The 25,096-nt window shown below is 40.1% G+C and overlaps 1 protein-coding gene across 1 annotated transcript in view; it reads right to left on the reverse strand.

Annotated features, from left to right (window-relative positions):
• Window positions 1–5,071: 5,071 nt before the first annotated feature.
• LOC121862008 overlaps window positions 5,072–25,096 on the reverse strand; it is a 78,932-nt gene continuing 58,907 nt past the window's right edge. Inside the window, 5 exon segments of the mRNA XM_042359938.1 lie at window positions 5,072–5,985; window positions 6,786–6,917; window positions 9,232–9,352; window positions 20,739–20,804; window positions 20,806–20,916. Of these exon segments, the coding sequence (XP_042215872.1) occupies window positions 5,824–5,985; window positions 6,786–6,917; window positions 9,232–9,352; window positions 20,739–20,804; window positions 20,806–20,916 (592 nt within the window). The 3' untranslated portion in view covers window positions 5,072–5,823.

The following is a 25,096-nucleotide window of genomic DNA, read 5'->3' on the forward strand; positions in this document are numbered from 1 at the left end:
GCACCATCCCATCTATTGTTAAAATAATAAAAAATTCCTGATTTATGTACTGTACAGCCCTGTAAATGTATTCAATGCATATTATATCATTATGTCTAAATCAAATGTAAGTCTGTATATTTTCAGCCACCGGCTGCAACTCTATCAATAAACCGTTTATTATTATTATTATTATTATTATTATTATTATTATTATTATTATTATTATTATTATTAATATTATTATTATTATTGTTATTATTATTATTATTATTATTATTATTATTATTATTATTATTATTATTATTATTATTATTATTATTATTATTATTATTATTATGATAACATGACACATAATACTGCATATCTCTTGTTAGTTTGGTAATCGTTGTCATTTGTAGTTTCTCTTGTTATACCTGTAATTTGTTTACATAAAGACGAAGGAAGAGATGGTGCATTTGGGGCCTCTACAGAACACACGTACATAAGGGGTAAACATATTGGTGATTCTTTGAGTTTTATGATTTGGAATAATTCTGAATTATAGACCGCGGGCCGAGGCTCGATATCATTCAATTCCATAGTACTCGTCAAGGAACTACTTCAAATGAATTTTTTCTTGTAAATTAGATGCTGCTAATCACGAATATGAATGTTCCCAGTCTCAAAAGTTGCACATTAATTTATAATTTTGTTTGAAAATTCTCAGAAAATGTGGATAGAAAGCAGTACATAGTGACGTCACGGTAGAGCACTGGCCACCAATGAAACAGCGTGTCTCATAAGGGCTGGTTCACGGCCAATCATGATCGCAGTCTCTCACCAATATTGATAAACATGGCGTGCTCCATGCACGTTGTTGATTCTACAAGACGGGACAATATTTTTAGGTTTTCTGAGGCTAGTTGGCGAAAATTTGTCTCAAGTGCGCATTTATGGAAATACCAAGACACCAGGGAATCCGAAGTTGCCAAGGATTCCATAAATCGCTATGGACTAGAGCTTGTACAGAGCTTTGGAGCGTTGCAAACTAAAATCCCCGAGGTAGAAATCGCCGGATATCACCGCAAGTGCTACATGCGGTTTACAGATAAAATGAAGATAGACAGAGCGCGAAAGAAACATGATGAAAGACCAGCTCATATCTCTGAATTAGGTAGGTACATAGAGCAGGCTATATTGATACAGATCTTGGATTGTATATGTTGAGTAACTTGACTGGTATAAACAGCCCAGATACTGATGTACTTGTGGTCGCTGTAGCATTCTGGAGGGACATTGATGCGGAGTTGTACTTCCATACTGGTAAAGGAGATAATATGAGCACAATTGCTCTATGCCAAATATTTTGCCATTTTGGTCGAGAAGTGTGTGAAGCCTTAATTGGCTTTCATTGTATGAACGGTTGTGATGTGGGGTTTCGTGATGTGGTCTCACACTCAGGATGGGTTGGAGAAAGGAAACTCACAATGCGGTTTCTGTATATAAATATATTGAATGCACGGTGCAGTTTGGTGCTGGGAAGTTGCTGCTTGGTTAGGAGCTTGCTGAGAGGAGGTGTTGGATGAGGAGCTCGTTGAGAGGTCTTGTTGGTGCGGGAGCGTGGAAGAGAAAGAGGAGCTTGCTCAGAGGAGGTGTTGCGTGTTGCAGGGCTGTAGCTAGAATGGACTTCAATGACGAGACTGAGAGCTGTGGGAGAAGCAGAGGTAGGAGGAGGGTTGTGGATAAGAGAAGGTACAGGCGAGGAATGTGGTGCTTCTCTCGCGGCAGGTACACAGTCCTCAGTCGCGTCTGGTGGGGTGTCTGGGTCCGCGTCAGGAGCAGGGGCCACGTCAGGGGCAGTCGGTACCTGAGGATGAAAAGAGGGTACCCAGAAATGTTGTGGGCGAGGTGGTGCTGCAAGGGGCAATGGTAGGCAGACTGGCGGAGGAGGTGCGGGATTAATGTGTTCAGGTCGGTGGGAAGGCTGGCGTGGGGCAGTAGCGTTGAATGCAGAAACTGCTTGTTGTAGTTTTTGCAGTAGGTCGTGACAGGCAGCAGGAGTGAAGTGGTCAAGGTCAGAAGTAAGGCGTGTGATGTGCTGCTTGATAGTGGCGGAGGTTATGGCGCCTACCCGTCTCCGTCGATGTCGCTTCGCCGTGTGGTTGCAGGGCGCCTCACAGCGTCTAGCGTTAACACCAAAACGTTGATGGTACCAACAGGGGGTAGATACTCTGTGCTGGGGGCTGGGGGCGGCGTCTGAGGCAGGACGGGTGTGTTGGGGTTGGTAGGACGTGGTGCTTGGGGCAGGAAGAGGAGCAGCTGCATGCTTGGAGAAGCAGAGCTGCTCTAGGGTGTCTAACCTGCGGTGTAGGGACTGTAGCAGGTCCCGCACGTCTTGTGAGGTGTTGGTCATCTGGGGAGCACTGATCAGGTTGACGAGACCGGAGGAAAGTGAAAGTGTAGTTGCGGAGTTGTGCGCGGACGCATGGCGCACAGCAGTGTATTCGTGGAATACCCTGTCTACCGTGGCTGCGTAGGTGGCTGAGGTAGTGGAATAGTCCAATACTGAGAGGACAAGACGAACTTCTGCAGGGAGCTTCTGAGTGTGAAGCTGGCGCAGGATAGTGTCAGGAAGCCTGTCTGTGCGGCGGGAGTTTCGTCTACGCATCTCGTCCCAGAGACGTGCAGGCGTGGAGTTGCCGAGAGAGAGACAGGATAAGTCTTGTAGGAGAGTGGTGTGGGGCCGCTGGTATTGCATCTTTAGAGCATCCCGTAGGGCAGCGAATATTTTGTCAGCTGAAGGGTTGGTGATGGTCTCTGATACTTGCATGGTGACTTCTGTGGGCAGGGAATGGACCAGGGCGACGTACTTTTGTTTGTCTGTAGCTGTAGAGCCAATGAGAGCGGCCTCCATGTGGATAAGCCAGTCTTCAATGTTGTGATTGAAGACTGTGAGTGCGTTTTTCCGGGGGTCACCATTTGTGGGATTTTGTGATGTGGTCTCACACTCAGGATGGGTTGGAGAAAGGAAATTCACAATGCGTTTTCTGTATATAAATATATTGAATGTACGGTGCAATTTGGTGCTGGGAAGTTGCTGCGTGGTTAGGAGCTTGCTGAGAGGAGGTGTTGGATGAGGAGCTCGCTGAGAGGAGGTTGTTGGATGAGGAGCTCGTTGAGAGGTCTTGTTGGTGCGGGAGCGTGGAAGAGAGAGAGAGCTGGTCAGCGAGGAGCTTGCTCAGAGGAGGTGTTGCGTGTTGTAGCTAGAATGGACTTCAATGGCGAGACTGAGAGCTTATATACTCGGCCACCGGAAGTAAGACCGGATGTAAGCGTCGCAGGTGGCGACCCCCCCCCCCCGTGAGAACTTACTGGTTGGCTGAATCCCGCCTCTTTGGTATGCGGCTAAGCTTGTCAGTTTGTAGGCGAGAGTATCCATTAAAGTGACTCTGTTAGCGCACTGCATGAAATAGGAAAATTGAACTCTGCCAAAATCATGATATCAAATCCTGCTCACTGTGTAGCATTAGCATAACTTGGAAATGTATTTGAGGTTTCTCAGACTCTATCTGATGAGCTGGAGGCATATATATGCGAGCTATATGGACAAAAGGATTGCTGTGATGTAAATGAATCACGGGTGAAAATGTTTAAGTCTGGCAGATATGGAGAATGTAGGTTACCCCCGAATAAGGTTTCCCTTCTGAAGCACATACAGCGGGCCAATTATCAGGCAACAATATATAAGCGATGTCTATTCAAAATCCTGAAATACCGCCACCTGAAAGTAATGGTTGGAAAATTGAAGACAAAAAATTGGTAGTCGATTGGATGACTCTTCCCCCAGCACCATTTAGTGTCATGGAACTTGTGCATTGTTTATGTAAGAAAACAAAATGTGCACAAGGAAGATGCACATGTCTCCATAACAAGCTTCCTTGCACTGACTTGTGTTCATGCTCAGAATGTCAGAATTCAACCACTACCCCAGAAACAGTAGTTGCTGAACAAGATATAGACTCGGAAGGTTCAGATGATGAACTTTAATAACTGAAAAATATAGTTTATTGACCACTGGAGGACTATTTTCAGATCCTAAATCAATCATACTAAATTCTGTACAGTTGATCTCTCTTTCAAGGACGCATTATATTAATAACAGAGACATGTGTAACAGTGTTAGTCTCTTAATTTTAAAAATTATGGCAAGGTAGCACCACATTAAAGGACCTGGCAATTTGTGTTGAAAAACTGAATGTTTGTTTCCACCAATAACCAGCTCCTTTAAAGTCGCCCTTTTATGTAGTAATTACGGCTTGATTAGATGATAAATCTCCTTTCTTGCAATTATTAAAAATTTGTAATAACAATTAATACTAATCATTATCAATTATTAATAATATTAATAGTAACAAAAGTAATTTATGTGTAATATTTTTCCATTATTTTTTATAATGATGAATGAATTTCTTCAATATTTTTTATTACATTTTAGCCTATGTGCAAAACTATTATCTAGAATTAAAATACTTATATAAATGTATTTTAAGATGTCCAATTAAAAGTTATTAAATGTATATCGCTTGTTGCTTTGTATTGTTTTGCATGCATTTATTGAAGGTTTTAATGTCTCTGAACATCAAGTAATATAAGGCTATAAATTATGGTTGCTAGGGAATATTACGCTTAGCAACGAGAACATTCTAGGCCTCTTTTCCATCATAGTTTATTTGGACGACTTTGAACGACCTTTAAGGTATACAATAAGGCTATTTCCATCAACTATTGCTAGTCGCTACCTATAGATTTGGCTTAAAACAATGTTGTACTCTGTTGCTAAGGTAAACATCTCCATAGCAACCAGTAAATTAGAATTTATCAAATTTCTACCTAACGTGCAAGATTTAAAGTTGGGAACATGTCATTTAGGGTTTAGGGATGTTCTTATAACTTAACTAGCATATTTATAGGTAGTTCCCAGGTGGGGTGCTACGGATCTCGAAAACTAAGCAAGATAGCTGGCCTCGGACCATGGTCTATTATTATCAGTCCATATCTTACCACAGATGTAAACTTAACTTTAAAGAGGATCGCCACCAATAAGACAATATTTGTGTACAAATTTAACATTTTATTTGTATTAGTCAATATATTAAAGTTTTATGTACAACGACCAGCTGACCTGCAGCGAGACCTCCCCAGAGGTAACACACCTACCTCTAGTAACACTACAACTAACCTTTTGTGATAACATTCACAAGTGAGAATTAAGTAATAAAAGATAAGTAAATATTTTCATGTTCCTCTACGATAAGAAGGGATTGTGATCCCTCTTGAGCCGACTATAGATACTGGTAATCTCTCGTTACATCTTGTTCACCAACTTCTGATACAGACTTCTATCTTCACAATAAATCTGCCCATCTTTTCTACCTTCACACACATAAATGTGGACTTTATTTTAGTGATTTTTGTTTCTGAGATCATTTAACAACTAGCAAAACTGGAAGTCTTCCTGGTGTGAGGGGAGGACTGGGTAGCGGTTCCACACGTGTAAGGGAAACAACAACCTGTGATCTAGAGTCTACCTTTTGAGTGAGGAACCTTCAGACAACATCCTAGACATCTACTCCTGTAGTCTAGCACCTGGGACGTCCAACACGGGGACCAGATATATTGATCCAAGAGTTCTAAATCAAGCATCCATATCCAAACAATTAAATAACTTCAAAGATAGAGGCAGGAACTAAGAACCTAACTTGGTACTTGGAACTTGATAACAACGAACACTGATTTAAGAACTCACCAGAATTCTACAATCTAGAAGATCATAAATGGAACTTCTGATCAAGAACCAGACATTCAGAAGTTAATGATCTGGTTGATCCAGTCAAGATAGTAGACGACATTGACGTACACGCCGGGGATGCCAGGTGAGCCACAGCCGATCCCCCACGACACTATCCCGGCTAGTTGGAATCTGCCGTCACTTCCCTCACATGTCAGGGGTCCACCGCCATCACCCTGCAACACATTACAACACACATTTACATTAATAACATTATCGGTAGTGTATTTTTATCATACAAGCCATCACTGTGCAACACAACATACACACTTGATTTAATAATGAATATTAGTAATGTGTGTTCGTGACACAGTATACAGTAGGCAGAATAAGAACGTTTGTATCACCAAGCGTGTGTTCGTGACACAGTAGTCTTATTTCTTGTCGTGTCCTTTAACAATAAGAGAGGCAACTGTTCTGTTATGACCACAGCTGAGTTGTGTTGATGCCACTGAACTTTAACCTTCATTATAACCATGAAAGAGGTGCGGTGGCTGAGCGGATACAACCCTCGCCTTTTGTCCTAAGGGTAACTTTTTTATACCCAGGGTACTCCCAGTCTACTCATCCGGCAATGGATGCCTAACATTTCAGTCAAGTGTAGTGCGTATACCAGGCATAGTGGATAGTAGATGTGGAAAAAATTAACAGTTTCTGCAACAATAAACTGCACAGTAGTCAGTTCAGTTGATATAACACAGACGACCTGACAGCAAAGTTACAATTGATGTAGTGCAGTACTAAAGGTCAAATAAGAGTTGATGTAACAGTAATGTGGAAGAGATAGTAAACTAATGCTGAAGCATTGTAGTTGTAGCCGATGTATTATCAAATTTTCCTTTGCAAAAAGTTAAACACAAAGTGAAGGTGGTTGTAAAGCTGGGCTGATTGACTTAACAGTAGCGTTCATGACAGGAAGACAGTACAGTTGGAATTTGTGCAGTGCTAAAGGAAGAGTTACAATAACACGACACACCTTGCAGGCGTCCTTGCCCAGCTCGCCCCCGGCACAGATCATCCCTGGGTGGAGACGGTAGGTGGGCCCCAGCCGCGTCTGCTGCAGCGCTGCCTCACACGCTCCTGGGGACACCACCAACAAGTCCACCTCCTGAAGAGTAAACAATATATAATGTAAATCATGCACTAACAGGAGGATGTGAATTAATGTCCTCTTTATGGATACTCCTTCTCAGAGACATTTCGCCCATTTAACTCTCCAGAGACTTTTGACCCCATACATGCGCATTACTGTATATCTTCATTCCTTAACGAATCAATATTCCAAATCAGGTGAATCTTCTCAAGCTACCTACAGTATATCTACTGCTCTCAGTCTTGCTCTGTTATTGCTCTTAAACACCTGAGGCTTACATCCATATGAAGAACGAACGAACACACACACACGCACACCTCATAGCATCATCTGTGAGGGAATTACTGCACCATGTAAGGCCCCTCATTAACACCATCTGTGAGGGAGTTACTACACTACGTGTTTGCTGTTCAACACCTCTGCACACGTGGTCTACGTGACCTCCACTGTATACATTAATTTGTATGTTCACTGTATGTTCCTTTTTCTTTTTCTAACGAAGGCTTTTGTTAACCCCCCCATGTCAATGTATGTAATAAGTCATTTATGTTTATTTTCAGCCTTCGGGCTGCAGAACTTTTTCAATAAACCGTTAATTATTATTATTGTTATTACACACACACACACACACAAGATACTTCCCATTAAAACCTTTCTTAATGCAAATGAAAACAATGGAAGTCAAAACTCAGCTTTTCTATAGCAATATATTGTACTTATTCATGTTAATAATACTAGAAGCTATTTATATCCTTCTGTATAAAATAACAACACTGATATGTTAGCCATGAACTCGGTGTACTAGGGTTCACATGAACTATCACACCTAACTTATAACAACCACCAACGTTATATCAACTTGTTCTCCTAACCTAACCTAGCCACATACTGTAAGAGACACTGTAGTCATATATGGAAAAAATCCCATTAGGTTTCCAAAATAAAAAAATTCCAATTTAAAGCTAATTTTCTCATAACTCGTTCAATAACAACCTATGAGCTGCCTCTTTTTTTTTCTCTACAGTGTTATGTTGCAGTTCTCCGTTTATTCTGCTGTTAATACTGGCCAATATTCCTTAGAACTAGAACCTTGTATAACTTTGGTCAATATTCATTAGAACCATCAACTTGCATAAATCTGGCCAATATTCCTTAGAACTATCACCTTGTATAACTATGGCCAATATTCCTTAGAACCTTGTATAACTCTGGCCAATATTCCGTAGAACCATCACCTTGTATAACTCAGGCCAATATTCCTTAGAACCATCACCTTGTATAACTCTGCCCAATATTCCTTAGAACCATCACCTTGTATAACTCAGGCCAATATTCCTTAGAACCATCACCTTGTAGAACCCTGCCCAATATTCCTTAGAACCACCATCTTGTATAACTCTGGTCAATATTCCTTAGAACCTTCACCTTGTATAACTCTGCCCAATATTCCTTAGAACCTTCACCTTGTATAACTCTGCCCAATATTCCTTAGAACCATCACCTTGTATAACTCTGGCCAATATTCCCTAGAACCATCACCTTGTATAACTCGGGCTAATATTCCCTAGAACCATCACCTTGTATAACTCGGGCTAATATTGCTTAGAACCACCACCTTGTATAACTCTGCCCAATATTCCTTAGAACCATCACCTTGTATAACTCTGGCCAATATTCCCTAGAACCATCACCTTGTATAACTCGGGCTAATATTGCTTAGAACCATCACCTTGTATAATTCGGGCTAATATTGCTTAGAACCATCACCTTGTATAACTCGGGCTAATATTCCCTAGAACCATCACCTTGTATAACTCGGGCTAATATTGCTTAGAACCACCACCTTGTATAACTCAGGCCAATATTCCTGAGAACTATCATCTCAGCCACCAGATCAGATTTTCACCCTGACTCAGTTTTGCTCGAAAATGCAAAAGAAATAAACAGAAATTCTTCAACTCTTTTAACTACCTCTTTCCTTCGTTAACAGACCTTAAAATGAATTCACCCTCAGAACACTTATCCCCAATCAACAAACATTCGATAAACTACAGGATTCTATAATTATGTGTCTACTGTCTCGTACTCTTCATCCTTCTCTGTCAACCTTTACAATCTTGAAGGTGTGAGTGAGTCGTTGTCAGGAACTGCAAAATAAACCAACAACCTTCTTCCTTTAAGACTCCCACCTGACATTATAACTTCCTGAGAGTCTTCCGTATCTCCAGCTTATCTCAGAGCACTTTGACAGTACCAAGTCTCCAGCTTATTGTATCTCAGAACCCCTCAAACCACGTATGTTGTCAGTAAGAACATGTAAGAGACTCACCTTCAAGATGTTCTGGTACTGGCCCCTTTCATCGAAACTATCCTTGCCCCAACCCGTCACCCAACACCGCTGACCAGTGAAGTCTGTGCGGCTGGGCAGACACACTGGACCTACGTGGGGGCTGTGGGAAAACGTTGCGTAAAGTGGAATTCTTTATTGTTGTACTACATCGTCAGACTTATTATACTCTGTGCTTTATCCTCTTCCCTCATAACAGACAGGTGAAGAAAGGGGTGTTCAGGTCTTGAGTGTTTTCATAATAACACCAGACTCACTAATAAACCAGCTGGGGAAACGTGGTGTTAAAAGAAGCTTTCATTGTATCATGAGATGTACTATTAGATTAAGGTAAATGGCATCGCTCATTCTTTTTTTAACATTAAACCAGAGTTGACCTGATGAGGCTACACAAGACGGAAATTCATTATACATTTAGACATGCTATTAGGGTAGGTAGCAGGCAGCTATCAAATAGGGAGGTACTACCGCCTGGGAAGACATTGGAAGCATAATGTGTTGTCTAATGGTAGCCCCTGCTGCCATATGGCATCACGAAAATTGTGACCAAGTCCCAGGTTGTTGATCTGACTTTCTGCCTCATTTACACACAATTGCTGGGTCTCAATTGTTTCTCTTACTTTGACAACACAACATACATAATGTATATCGTTTCTCATTCTTAATTTATATTTCTCGTTTTTGTATTTATTTATGGTTATTATTTTTATTTTTAGTACAGGTATTTTGGTATTATTTTTTTAATTATTATAATAATAATAATAATAATAATAATAATAATAATAATAATAATAATAATAATAATAATAATAATAAAAATAATAATAATAATAATAATAATAATAATAATAATAATAATAGTTATTATTATTATTATTATCATTATAATATTTTCGCCCCCCCCCCGGGCCCTGATGTGGGTCAGTGACCTGTGTCAGGGTGGGCTAATCCCCGTAAAAAAAAAGTCAAACATCGACTGTACACCTCGAGGAGTTCTTTGTAATCGATGCTCATCCTGAAGAAAGTGCCATATGACAGACAGCTAGACAAGAAAATTAAATTTTTGACTTGTACGTACATTATTAAGACTTAAGACTCCCAATACGGAATAAGAAAATGGAATAGGATATAGTGAAGACAAAACATGAAAGGAAAAGCATTAGAGTAAAAACCACAGAAGAACGATGAGAGATCACCTTCAAGACAGAATATCAGGAACCTACCTTTATCTCATCCCTGTCTGTACCAATATTGAGTGAAAGTAAACAAAGACGATTATCATGGTAACTACTGTGTGAAAAATGACCTGATGTTGACTACACATGCTTACTATTGTATGTCAGTACTAATGTTGTGTGTCAGTACTATTGTTGTGTGTGTCAGTACTATTGTTGCGTGTCAGTACTATTGTTGTGTGTGTCAGTACTATTGTTGTGTGTGTCAGTACTATTGTTGTGTGTGTGTCAGTACTATTGTTGTGTGTGTCAGCACTATTGTTGTGTGTGTCAGTAACTATTGTTGTGTGTGTCAGTACTATTGTTGTGTGTCAGTACTATTGTTGTGTGTGTCAGTACTACTATTGTGTGTCAGTACTATTGTTGTGTGTGTCAGTACTATTGTTGTGTGTGTCAGTACTGTATTTGTGTGTGTCAGTACTATTGTGTGTGTCAGTACTATTGTTGTGTGTGTCAGTAACTATTGTTGTGTGTTATTAAGTACTATTGTTGTGTGTCAGTACTATTGTTGTTGTGTGTCAGTACTATTGTTGTGTGTGTCAGTACTATTGTTGTGTGTCAGTACTATTGTTGTGTGTCAGTACTATTGTTGTGTGTGTCAGTACTATTGTTGTGTGTCAGTACTATTGTTGTGTGTCAGTACTATTGTTGTGTGTGTCAGTACTATTGTTGTGTGTGTCAGTACTATTGTTGTGTGTGTCAGCACTATTGTTGTGTGTGTCAGTAACTATTGTTGTGTGTGTCAGTACTATTGTTGTGTGTCAGAACTATTGTTGTGTGTCAGTACTATTGTTGTGTGTGTCAGTACTATTGTTGTGTGTGTTCAGTAACTATTGTTGTGTGTCAGTACTTTATTGTTGTGTGTCAGTACTTTGTTGTGTGTCAATTGCTATTGTTGTGTGTGTCAGTACTATTGTTGTGTGTCAGTGTGTGTGTCAGTACATTGTTGTGTGTGTCAGTACTATTGTTGTGTCAGTACTATTGTTGTGTGTGTGTCAGTACTATTGTTGTGTGTCAGTACTATTGTTTGTTGTTGTCAATTACTATTGTTGTGTGTGTGTCAGTACTATTGTTGTTGTTGTCAGTACTATTGTTGTTTTGTCAATTCTATTGTTGTTGTTGTTGTCAGTACTATTGTTGTTTTGTCAGTACTTTATTGTTTGTTGTCAGTACTATTGTTGTGTGTGTCAGTACTGTTGTTGTGTGTCAATTAGTGCTATTGTTTGTGTGTCAGTACTGTTGTGTGTGTCAGTACTATTGTTTGTGTGTGTCAGTACTATTGTTTGTCAATGCTATTGTTTGTGTGTCAGTACTATTGTTTGTGTCAGTACTGTGTGTGTCAGTGCTATTGTGTGTCAGCCAATTGTTGTGTGTGTGTCCAGTACTATTGTTGTTGTGTCAGTACTGTTTGTGTGTGTCAATACTATTGTTGTGTCGGTGCTATTGTTGTGTATGTCAGCACTATTGTTGTTGTGTGTCAGCACTGTTGATTGTGTTGTCATTACTGTTGTTGTGTACTGTTGTCGTTACTATTGTTTGTGTGTCAGTACTATTGTTGTGTGTGTCAATTACTATTGTTGTGTGTCAGCACTGTTGTGTGTGTCAGCACTATTGTTGTGTGTGTCAATTACTTTATTGTTTGTGTGTCAGTACTATTGTTTGTGTGTCAGTACTATTGTTGTGTGTGTCAGCTGTATTTGTGTGTGTGTGTCCTTGTGTGTTGTGTGTCAGTACTATTGTTGTGTGTCAGCACTATTGTTGTGTGTCAGCACTATTGTGTGTCGAGTACTTATTGTTGTTTGTCAGTACTATTGTTTGTGTTTTATCAGTATTGTTGTGTGTGTGTGTCATAATATTGTTGTTTGTCAGTATTGTTGTGTGTCAGTACTATTGTTTGTGTCAATACTATTCTTGTGTGTCAGTACTATTGTTGTGTGTGTGTGTCAGTACTATTGTTGTGTGTGTGTGTCAGCACTATTTTTTGTGTGTGTGTGTCAGTACTATTGTTGTGTGTGTCAGTACTATTTGTGTGTGTCAGCACTATTGTTGTGTGTGTCAGTACTATTGTTGTGTGTCAGTACTATTGTTGCGTGTGTCAGTACTATTGTTGTGTGTGTCAGTCTATTTGATACTATTGTTGTGTGTCAATACTATTGTTGTGTGTGTCAGTATTATTGTTGTGTTGTCAGTACTATTGTTGTATGTGTGTGTCAGTACTATTGTTGTGTTTGTCAGTACTATTGTCGTGTTTGTCAGTACTATTGTTTGTGTCAGTGTTGTGTTTGTCAGTACTATTGTTGTGTGTCAGTACATGTTATTGTGTGTGTCAGTACTATGTTGTGTCCGGTACTATTGTTTGTGTGTGTGTCAGTACTATTGTTGTGTGTGTGTCAGTATTGTTGTTGTGTGTCAGTACTATTGTTGTATGTGTGTGTCAGTACTATTGTTGTGTTGTCAGTACTATTGTCGTGTTTTGTCAGTCTATTGTTGTGTCAGTTACTATTGTTTGTGTTTGTCAGTACTATTGTTGTGTTTGTCAGTACTATTGTTGTGTGTGTCAATTACTATTGTTGTGTGTTTCCAGTACTATTGTTGTGTGTGTGTCAGTACTATTGTTGTGTGTGTCAGTACTATTGTTGTGTGTGTGTGTCAGTACTATTGTTTGTGTGTCAGTACTATTGTTGTGTTTGTCAGTACTATTGTTGTGTCAGTACTATTGTTGTGTGTGTCAGTACTATTGTTTTGTGTTGTGTCAGTACTATTGTTGTGTGTGTCAGTACTATTGTTGTTTTGTTGTCAGTACTATTGTTGTGTGTGTGTCAGTTCTATTGTTGTGTGTCAATTGCTGTGTTTGTGTGTGTCAGTCACTATTTGTGTGTGTCATTGCTATTGTTGTGTAGTACTATTGTTGTGTGTGTGTCAGTCATACTATTGTTGTGTGTGTCAGTACTATTGTGTGTTTGTCGTACTATTGTTGTGTGTGTCAGTACTATTGTTGTGTTTGTCAGTACTTGTTTTTGTGTCAGTACTATTGTTTATTTTTTGTCAGTACTATTGTTGTGTGTGTGTGTCAGTACTATTGTTGTGTGTGTGTGTCAGTACTATTGTTGTGTGTGTGTGTCAGTACTATTGTGTGTGTTTTGTCAGTACTATTGTTTGTGTGTGTCAGTACTATTGTTGTGTGTCAGTACTATTGTTTGTGTGTGTGTGTCCATTGGTGTGTGTCAGTACTATTGTTGTGTGTGTCAGTACTATTGTTGTGTTGTGTCAGTACTATTGATGTGTGTCAGTACTGTTGTTTGTGTGTGTCAGTACTATTTGTTGTGTGTGTGTTGTCAGTACTATTTGTTATTGTGTGTGTGTCAGTTACTATTGTTGTGTGTGTCAGTGCTATTGTTGTGTGTGTCAGTACTATTGTTTGTGTGTGTCAGTACTATTGTTGTGTGTGTGTGTCAGTACTATTGTTGTGTGTGTGTGTCAGTACTATTGTTGTGTTTTGTCAGTTCTATTGTTGTGTGTGTCAATTGCTATTTTTTGTTTTGTTGTCAGTACTATTGTTGTGTTTTGTCAGTACTATTGTTTGTGTGTTATGTAATTACTGTTGTTTGGTGTCATTACTGTTATTTTGTGTGTGTCAGTACTATTGTTTGGTGTTTTGTTCAGTACTATTTGTTGTTGTGTCAGTACTATTGTTTGTTGTGTGTGTCAGTACTATTTGTTGTGTGTCAGTACTATTGTTGTTATTGTGTGTGTCAGTACTATTGTTTGTGTGTGTCAGTACTATTGTTGTGTGTGTCAGTACTATTGTTGTTATTATTGTGTGTCAGTTACTATTGTTTGTGTGTGTGTGTCAATTATTTGTTGTTATTATTATTGTTGTTGTCAGTACTATTGTTGTGTGTGTCAGTTACTATTGTTGTGTGTGTGTGTCATTGCTATTGTTTTTTTGTGTGTGTCAGTTACTATTGTTGTGTGTGTGTCAGTACTATTGTTGTGTGTCAGTACTATTTGTTGTTTGTGTGTCAGTACTATTGTTGTGTGTGTGTGTGTCAGTACTATTGTTGTGTGTGTGTGTGTCAGTACTGTTTGTGTGTGTGTGTCAGTACTATTGTTTGTGTGTGTGTGTCAGTGCTGTTGTGTGTGTGTGTCAGTGCTATTGTTGTGTGTGTGTGTGTCAGTACTATTGTTGTGTGTGTGTATGTCAGTTATATTGTTGTGTGTGTGTGTCAGTACTATTGTTTGTGTTGTTGTCAGTACTGTTGTTGTGTTTTGTCAATACTATTGTGTGTCAGTACTATTGTTGTGTCGGTACTATTGTTTTTGTTGTCAGTACTATTGTTGTTTGTGTGTGTCAGTGTGTTATTTATTATTGTTGTGTGTCAGTACTATTGTTGTGTGTGTGTGTGTCAGTACTATTGTTTTGTGTGTGTGTCAGTACTGTTGTTGTGTGTGTCAGTACTATTGGTGGTGTGTGTGTGTCAGTACTATTGATGTGTGTCAGCACTATTGTTGTGTGTCAGTACTATTGTTGTGTGGTGTGTCAGCACCATTGTTGTGTGTGGTCAGCACCATTGTTGTGTGTGTGCGTCAGCACTATTGGTGTGTGTGTGTCAGCACTATTGTTGTGTGTGTGTCAGCACCATTGTTGTGTGTCAGCACTATTGTTGTGTGTGTCAGCACTATTGTTGTGTGTGTGTCAGCACCATTGTTGTGTGTGTGTGTCATACTCATTGTTGTGTGTGTGTGTCAGTACTATTGTTGTGTGTGTGTGTCAGCACTATTGTTGTGTGTGTCAGCACTATTGTTGTGTGTGTCAGCACCATTGTTGTGCGTCAGCACTATTGTTGGTGTGTGTGTGTCAGCACCATTGTTGTGTGTGTGTGTCAGCACCATTGTTGTGGTGTGTGTCAGCACCATTGTTGTGCGTCACCATTGTTGTGTGTCAGCAATTATTGTGTGTGTCAGCACCTGTTGTGGTGTGGCACTATTGTTGTGTGTCAGCACCATTGTTGTGTGTGTGTGTCAGCACCATTGTTGTGTGTGTGTGTGGTCAGCACCATTGTTGTGTGTGTGCATTGGGCACCATTGTTGTGTGTGTCAGCACTATTGCTGGTGTGTGTGTGTCATACCATTGATGCGTCAGCACTATTGTTGTGTGTGCCAGCACCATTGTTGCGTGTGTCAGTACCATTGATGTGTGTCAGCACTATTGTTGTGTGTGTCAGCACCATTGTTGTGTGTGTGTCAGCACCATTGTTGTGTGGTGTCAGCACCATTGTTGTGCGTGTGTCAGCACTATTGTTGTGTGTGTCACACCATTGTTGTGTGTCAGCACTATTGTTGTGTGTGTGTGTGTCAGCACCATTGTTGTGTGTGTGTGTCAGCACCATTGTTGTGTTTGTCAGCACCATTGTTGGGTGTCAGCACCATTGTTGTGTGTGTCAGCACTATTGTTGTGTTTGTCAGCACCATTTTGTGTGTGTCAGCACTATGTTGTGTCAGCACTATTGTTGTGTGTGTCAGCACCATTGTTGTGTGTGTCAGCACCATTGTTGTGTGTGTGTGTCAGCACCATTGTTGTGTGTGTGTGTCAGCACCATTGTTGTGTGTGCTTGGGGCACCATTGTTGTGTGTGTGCGTCAGCACATTGTTGTGTGTGTCAGCACATTGTTGTGTGTGTGTGTCAGCACCATTGTTGTGTGTGTGTGTGTGTGTCAGCACCATTGTTGGTGTGTGCACCATTACTGTTGTGTGTGTGTGTCAGCACCATTGTTGTGTGTGTCAGCACTATTGTTGTGTGTGTGTGTAGCACCATTGTTGTGTGTGTTTGTCAGCACCATTGTTGTGTGTGTGTGTCACACCATTGTTGTGTGTGTCAGCACCATTGTTGTGTGTGTCAGCACCATTGTTGTGTGTGTGTGTGTCAGCACATTGTTGTGTGTGTGTGTCCTGCACTATTGTTGTGTGTGTGTGTCAGCACTATTGTTGTGTGTGTGTGTCAGACCATTGTTGTGTGTGTGTGTCAGCACCATTGTTGTGTGTGTGTGTGGCCAGCACCATTGTTGTGTGTGTGTCAGCACTATTGTTGTGTGTGTGTGTGTCAGCACCATTGTTGTGTGTGTGTGTGTCAGCCATTGTTGTGTGTGTCAGCACCATTGTTGTGTGTGTCAGCACTATTGTTGTGTGTGTCAGCACTATTGTTGTGTGTGTGTCAGCACTATTGTTGTGTGTGTGTGTGTCAGCACTATTGTTGTGTGTGTGTGTGTGTCAGCACTATTGTTGTGTGTGTGTGTCAGCACTATTGTTGTGTGTGTGTGTCAGCACCATTGTTGTGTGTGTGTGTGTGTGTCAGCACCATTGTTGTGTGTGTGTGTCAGCACTATTGTTGTGTGTGTGTGCAGCACATTGTTGTGTGTGTGTGTCACACTATTGTTGGTGTGTGTGCGCCGCACCATTGTTGTGTGTGTGTCAGCACCATTGTTGCGTGTGTCAGCACTATTGTTGGTGTGTGTCAGCACCATTGTTGTGTGTGGGGCACATTGTTGTGTGTGTGTGTCAGCACTATTGTTGTGTGTGTGTGTCAGCACTATTGTTGTGTGTGTGTCAGCACTATTGTTGTGTGTGTGTGTCAGCACCATTGTTGTGTGTGTGTGTCAGCACTATTGTTGTGTGTGTGTGTGTCAGCACCATTGTTGTGTGTGTCAGCACCATTGTTGTGTGTCAGCACCATTGTTGTGTGTGTCAGTACTATTATTGTGTGTGTGTGTGTCAGTACTATTGTTGTGTGTGTGTGTCAGCACTATTGTTGTGTGTGTGTGTCAGTACTATTGTTGTGTTGGTCATTATTGTTTTTGTTGTCAGTACTATTGTTGTGTTGTGTCAGTACTGTTGTTTGTGTGTGTAGTATGCTTGTTGTTGTTTTGTGTCAGTACTGTTGTTGTTATTGTTGTGTCAGTACTATTGTTGTGTGTGTGTGTCAGTACTATTGTTGTGTGTGTGTGTCAGTACTATTGTTTGTGTGTGTGTCAGTACTATTGTTGTGTGTGTGTGTCAGTACTATTGTTGTGTGTGTGTGTCAGTACTATTGTTGTGTGTGTGTGTGGTGTGTTGTTGTGTGTGTGTGTGTCAGTACTATTGTTTGTGTGTGTGTGTGTGTCAGTACTATTGTTTTGTGTGTGTGTTGCTATTGTTTTTGTGTGTGTGTCAGTGCTATTGTTGTGTGTGTCGTGCTTTGTTGTGTTTTTGTGTGTGGGTTTTGTGTGTGTCAGTGCTATTGTTGTGTGTGTGTCAGTACTATTGTTTGTGTGTGTGTGTCATTACTATTGTTTGTGTGTGTGGTGCTATTGTTTGTTATTGTTGTGTCAGTACTATTGTTGTTGTCAGTACTGTTGTTGTTATTGTCAGTGCTATTGTTGTGTGTGTGTGTGTCAGTACTATTGTTGTGTGTGTGTCAATTGCTATTGTTGTGTGTGTGTGTCAGTACTATTTGTTTGTGTGTTTGTGTCAATTACTGTTGTTTGTGTGTCAGTACTATTGTTTGTGTGTGTCAGTACTATTTGTTTGTTGTCAGTACTATTGTTGTTTTGTGTTATGTCCAGTTTATTGTTGTGTGTTATTGTGTGTCAGTACTGTTGTTGTGTGTGTGTGTCAGTACTATTGTTGTGTGTCAGTACTATTGTGTGTCAGTGCTGTTGTTATTGTGTTATTGTTGTGTGTGTCAGTACTATTGTTGTGTGTCTGATTACTGTTTGTGTGTGTGTCAGTACTATTGTTGTGTGTGTGTGTGTCAGTACTATTGTTGTGTGTGTGTGTCAGTACTGTTGTTGTGTGTGTCAGTCACTGTTGTGTGTGTCAGTACTATTGTTGTGTGTCAGTACTATTGTTGTTTGGTGTGTCAGTACTATTGTTATTTTGTTGTGTCAGTACTATTGTGTTTGTGTCAATTTATTGTTGTTTTGTCAATTACTATTGTTGTGTGTGTGTGTGTCGGTACTATTGTTGTGTGTGTCAGTACTTTATTTGTTGTGTGTGTCAGTACTATTGTTTTGTGTCAGTACTATTGTTTTGTTTGTGTGTCAGTACTGTTGTTGTGTGTGTGTGTCCATTACTGTTGTGTGTGTCAGTGCTGTTGTTGTGTGTCAGTTACTGTTGTTGTGTGTCAGTACTGTTGTTGTGTGTCAGTGCTGTTGTTTGTGTGTGTCAGTACTGTTGTTGTGTGTGTCAGTACTATTGTTGTGTGTCATTGCACTGTTGTGTGTCAGTACTGTTGTTTGTGTGTGTGTGTGTCAGTACTATTGTTGTGTGTGTGTTTCAGTACTTTGTTGTTGTGTTGTGTTGTCAGTACTATTGTTGTGTGTGTGTGTCAGTACTATTGTTGTGTGTCAATTACTATTGTTTGTGTGTGTCAGTACTATTTTTATTGTTGTGTGTGTGTCAGTACTATTGTTGTTGTGTGTCAGTACTATTGTTGTGTGTCAGTACTGTTGAGTGTGTGTGTGTGTGTCAGTACTATTGTTGTGTGTGTGTGTGAGTACTATTGTTGTGTGTCAGTACTATTGTTGTGTGTGTGTGTGTGTCAGTACTATTGTTGTGTGTCAGTGCTATTGTTGTGTGTGTCAGTACTATTGTTGTGTGTCAGTACTATTGTTGTGTGTGTGTCAGTACTATTGTTGTGTGTGTCAGTACTATTGTTGTGTGTGTCAGTACTATTGTTGTGTGTTGTGTTGTGTCAGTTATTGTGTGTCAGTACTATTGTGTGTCAGTACTATTGTTGTGTGTGTGCTGTTGATTATTGTCAGTATTTGTTTGTGTTTGTCAGTACTATTTTTGTGTGTCAGTACTATTGTTTGTGTGTCAGTACTATTGTTGTGTGTGTCAGTACTATTGTTGTGTGTGTCAGTACTATTGTTGTGTGTGTGTGTGTACTATTGTGTGTGTGTGTGTCAGTGCTATTGTTGTGTGTGTGTGTCAGTACTATTGTTGTGTGTGTGTGTCAGTACTATTGTTGTGTGTCAGTACTATTGTTTGTGTGTGTGTCAGTACTGTGTTGTGTGTAGTGTTGTTGTGTGTGTGTCAGTACTATTGTTTGTGTGTGTGTGTCAGTACTATTGTTTGTGTGTGTGTGTCAGTACTATTGTTGTGTGTCAGTATTGTTATTACTTATTGTTGGTGTCGTATTATTGTTGTGTGTTGTTGTGTCAGTACTTTGTTGTGTGTAGTGTCAGTGTTGTTGTTTGTGTCAGTGCTGTTGTCGTTTTGTTGTTTGTGTCAGTACTGTTGTTTTGTGTTTGTTTGTCAGTTCTATTGTTTGTGTGTGTCAGTACTATTGTTGTGTTAGTGCTATTGTTTGTGTCAGTACTGTTGTTGTGTGTCAGTACTATTGTTTGTGTCAGTGCTGTTATTGTTGTCAGTACTTTGTTGTGTGTCATTACTTTGTTGTGTGTGTGTGTCAGTACTATTGTTGTGTGTGTGTGTCAGTACTATTGTTGTGTGTGTGTGTCAGTCTATTGTTGTGTGTGTGTGTCAGTACTATTGTTGTGTGTGTGTGTCAGTACTATTGTTGTGTGTTAGTACTATTGTTGTGTCAGTGCTATTGTTGTGTGTGTGTCAGTACTATTGTTGTGTGTGTGTGTCAGTACTATTGTTGTGTGTGTCAGTACTATTGTTGTGTCAGTACTATTGTTGTGTGTGTGTCAGTACTATTGTTGTGTGTGTGTGTGTCAGTACTATTGTTGTGTGTTAGTACTATTGTTGTGTCAGTATTATTGTTGTGTGTGTGTGTCAGTACTATTGTTGTGTGTGTGTCAGTACTTTATTGTTTGTGTGTACTATTGTTTGTGTGTTAGTACTATTGTTGTGTCAATAGCTGTTGTTTGTGTTATCAATAACAACATGAATAACCTAAATATGAAGTGATATAGAGTTGTAATATAATAAGACGAAAGCTAAGGTTGCTCCGTTGTTTCCATTTTCCGTGTGATTTTATCAAGATATATATATATATATATATATATATATATATATATATATTATATATATATATATATATATATATATATATATATATATATATATATATATATAAGAAAAGATATCCTCTTCGCAGATAAATTAAAAGGATATAAAAATTGGAGAAAATAAACCCCTTAGTAAATTCCTCACTACACCAGAAGGGGATGTAATAGTTTTTTATTGTCAATAAAATATTTACATCGGATGATAGTCTTGTTAGCGACCATGTTGTACTGCACTTACTTTTTAAGAAAATCAACAGGAAAATCCATTCTGACAATGGCGATGTCGTTAATAAGGTTGCCGGGTAAGTCTGGGTTGGGAGACAGCGTTGACGTCACTCTCGTAGTACGGGTAGAACTCTGTGTCGCGGTTCACGTCCCACTCTCCCAGGCGGATACGCAGCTCCGACGCCTCGTACCTGCCACCATACATTGTTACTGTATCGCTGTATATGGTCTTTTGTGCAGTAGCACAGCACAATATTTTTATTTGTCACATTATCTTACACTAACCATAGCCAATAAGTTGCAGAATCATGGAAACATAATATAGACCTCATAAATGAACTGATAAAAATAAAGTATTATTCCTGAAATTCTAGTTTTCAGTCAGGCCTAAAAATGGACGGCTCAAGACTATACAGTGCATGATTATACAGGTGTCAGTGTTGCACCTAAGATACCTTGACCCTGGAGGCTGGGATTAACACTAACGACCAGTAAACTTTCCTAAAACTTGCATTAGTCCGAACAATTAGAAACCCAGTTTTTTCCCTGTTAGCAACGACTGGCATGCACTGACTCCTGATTATATCTGAACCTGCTCCAGTGCTGGTCAAGTCTGGTCTTGAAACAGCTCACACTCGGTGCCGTCACAACACTCTGGCAGGTTTTTCCAAGAGTTCATAACTCTCACTCCGAAAAAGTTTGCCCTTACAGTTTTCATGACTTGCGGCTTCTTCAATCTTGAGCTGTGATCCCTTGTGGGGCGAGCGTCCGCCAGCTCCAGGTAAGGACAGTCGACTGAGTAGTGCCCTTTGAGATGTTTATACACCTCACTTAGGTCCCCCCTTGCCCGTCTATATTATAAGCTAGGCAATTGGCAGTACCTAGCATATCTCAGGGACCATACGGGGTGACAGTACTCCAGGCGGGGAAGCACCTCACTCTTGAAGATCGTTCCGAGGGATATCTGATATCTGAACGACCTTCTTGTAAGATCTAATAATTTAGTTGCTTGGTTCACCTTCTCACAATGGCCCGAGAATTTAGTTCATTGTCAACATACACACCTAGGTCCTTTTCACATTCAGTATCAATTAATGCAGTTTCTTCGTCCAGTTGGGATATATGATACGCTTCCTTACCGTTGGTACGTCCCAGGTGCAACCTCTTACATTTCGCAACACTGAATCTTAGCAGCCATTTCTTCGACCATTCTTGAAGCTCACAGAAATTCTTCTGCAGCTCTTCACAGTCTGCTTGGCTCTTAATTCCCCTAAATAACTTGGCATTGTCCGTAAACATTTGTAGGGAGAAATGTACAGCTTCTGGCATGTTATTTATGAAGCAAACAAGCAACAACAGGCTCAATACACTGCCCTGTGGTACCCCACTTGTCACGATGTCACAGGTACACACACACTGCTTGCGATCATAGAGAAAGTCTCCGATCCACGCTAGGACACTTCCCCGAATCCCGTACCCTTCCAGTTTAATTTTCAGCCTTTCATGGGGTACGCTTGTCAAGCCTTGGCAAAATCTAGGTATATATATTGTCGATATTACCACCCTGTTCCAGAATTTGGGTCCAAACATCCAGTACCTTGAGTAATTATGTTAAGCAGGAACGTCCCGGCATAAAACTGTTTTGGCAATCCTTTACAAGTTTGTTTCGTAGTAGATGTTTCATCATGGCATCTCTTATAATGCTCTCAAGTACTTTACATACTATGCTGGTCAGGCTCAACGGTCTATAGTTATTCGTGGAGTGACGATCGCCCTTCTTGAATATAGGACTCACATAAACCATTTTCCAATCACTGGGGACCTTCTGCTCATCCAGGCATTTGCAGAACAGGATCTTCAGGGGCTCAGCAAGCTCGCTGCACAATTATCTTAGCACTCTGGGATGCACCATGTTAGGGCCGGGACTCTTATGAACCTTTGGGTTTGACAATTTGTTTCTTATAACCTCTTCTGAGAACACAATGTGGGTCAGCCTTTGTTTCGAACATCCGTCCTCAAACGCAGGGAGATTGTTCGCATCCTCTCTTGTGAACACCGAGGAAAATAATCTGTTCAACTCCTCCGTTTTGTCCTCGTCAGAATCTGCGTAACAACCATCTTCAAGCTCCAGGTCCGATACTCCTACTCGCGTTTCTAATTTCGACTTTCCGTCGAGGTAAAACGTCTATGGGTTTGACTTGACCTCGCTTGCAACCAGCCTCTGGAACTCCTTTTCAGCCCCTCTACACTCTGACTTTGCTTGGTTCTTGGATCTTGCATACATCCTCCTGTCCTGCTTATCATTTGGCCTAACCACGTCTTGAATTTCTGGGTTTCTTCTTAACTTTACTTACCGCCGCATGGTTCATGTGTAGCGGTCTCCTTGTATTCCTGGAGGCACTGGGTTTGGTCTTTGGTGTATATTTCTCGATCATATGGGTCACTTTACTGGCTATGATATTCAGCGTAGTGTCTGCGTTTTTATACCTTAGTGAGTCAGGCCAGTGGATACCCCTCATCCCGTCGTAATTTCCATTGTCATATTTGGTTTTGTCGTGAACCAAGTAACAGTTAATTTTGAAGGACAACGTTACTTGGTGATTGGTGTTCCAGCGTGGATTCATTTCTCCAGTCTATAATGACCCTTAAGTTCCTTTTGTTTAATAAGCTTCAGTTTGGAGATCTGTAACTACATCCGACAATAAGTAAGTCTTTCCCCTTTAATTTATATTTAACCGATTCAAGTGGCAGATTGTAGCATTGTTAATGTAGATTTAATTTATACTATTAAAAGACATCATACATATGGTTTGCAGTTAATAACGTAAGTATAAGTGAAGGTCATGTTTACCAAATTAACAGTTTAGGGGCAATGAATATTTTTTTTACATGATAACAATGTATGATAATGCCATAAATATTTTTTGGTCCAAAGTCATGTGTACTTTAAATTAAAACAAACAATACTTTGTTTCCCTGTTTTTACACTCACGTTGCTCTCTCACAATCAACAGTTCTTTTTATCCAAATTTTTCTGCCACTTCAGTGATTATGCCTGCTTCTTCGTAGCCATCGGCTGAGAGCTACCTTCTTTATCCCTACATTAGATGGATCACTCTGGTTGTGATGCGTCAGATAAGTTTAAGAAATAGCATTTTCAATCTTATGTACACTTCCACAATAGGGCTGACAGTCTCCCTCGGACAGAGAATCGATCTTCCTATTCATTTACCGTGCTTATCTTACTTCGATTATACTGTATGCTGCTCAAATGTAGAATAATGGCTGCCAGGATACGAGGGTTCATTTCGAAGAGTGTCAGTGACAGGAGCAGAAGTGTTGTTTTACAGTTTATCTCTACATAATGAAACCTCACTTGGATTATGTGGTTAAGCTTTGGTTACAATACTATGGGATGGAAATAAATTCTCTGAAAAGAATTCAGAGGAGGATGACAAAGTTGATCCCGGGGATTAGGAACTTACATTTAGAGACAGATTAAGAAAACTGAATTTCCACTCTTCAGAGACGTAGAGCGAAAGGAGATATGATCAAAATGTATATATGCAAATTGGGTTTACATAAAGGTAGTGGTTATTAATACGGAAATTTTACTATCAAATTAGAAACGAACACGTAGCAATAGGTTTGACCTCAAGAAATTTAGATTTAAGAAGGTATTAGGCAAACATTGAGTTGTGGATGAGCGGAACAAGTAACCAAACACCATCATTAACTCGTAATCGTTGGGAAGCTTCAAATATAGGCCATGGTTATTGGCATGGGCTAAATTCGGTTTCCTTTACTGCATTCTTATGTTTTTATGACAAGGATAACTATTATTTTTTTTCGTTCACAAAGGCTCATCCTCCTAAGAGCCGAGTGAGCCATAGAAGTTATAAGGTATGGAAGAGTCTCGCAGCGGTAATGAAAGAGCTGAGTAAGCTTTACGGTTTCAGCCATTTTGAGACCGAAACGTACGGTCTTGACAGGATATAATGAATGATATGGACCGTTTTGTTACGTCCAGCATGAAACTTGTAGATACCAACACTAAAAGTTAGGAGTCTCATTATTGTCAAGAATTCGAGCTTTAAAACAACAGCTGTAACTCTGAAACTTTCTCCCCGACGATACTGTAAGGATGAAGTTAGCCTTAATTGTTGCTAACTCCAAGCATCCACCTCCAACACTCCAACCATCCACCTCCAACACTCCTACCATCCACCTCCAACACTCCCACCATCCACCTCCAACACTCCAACCACCCACCTCCAACACTCCTACCATCCACCTCCAACACTCCCACCATCCACCTCCAACACTCCAACCATCCACCTCCAACACTCCAACCATCCACCTCCAATACTC

Source organism: Homarus americanus, unplaced genomic scaffold, assembly GCF_018991925.1.
Source record: "Homarus americanus isolate GMGI-L3 unplaced genomic scaffold, GMGI_Hamer_2.0 scaffold25013, whole genome shotgun sequence".
NCBI lineage: Eukaryota > Metazoa > Arthropoda > Malacostraca > Decapoda > Nephropidae > Homarus > Homarus americanus.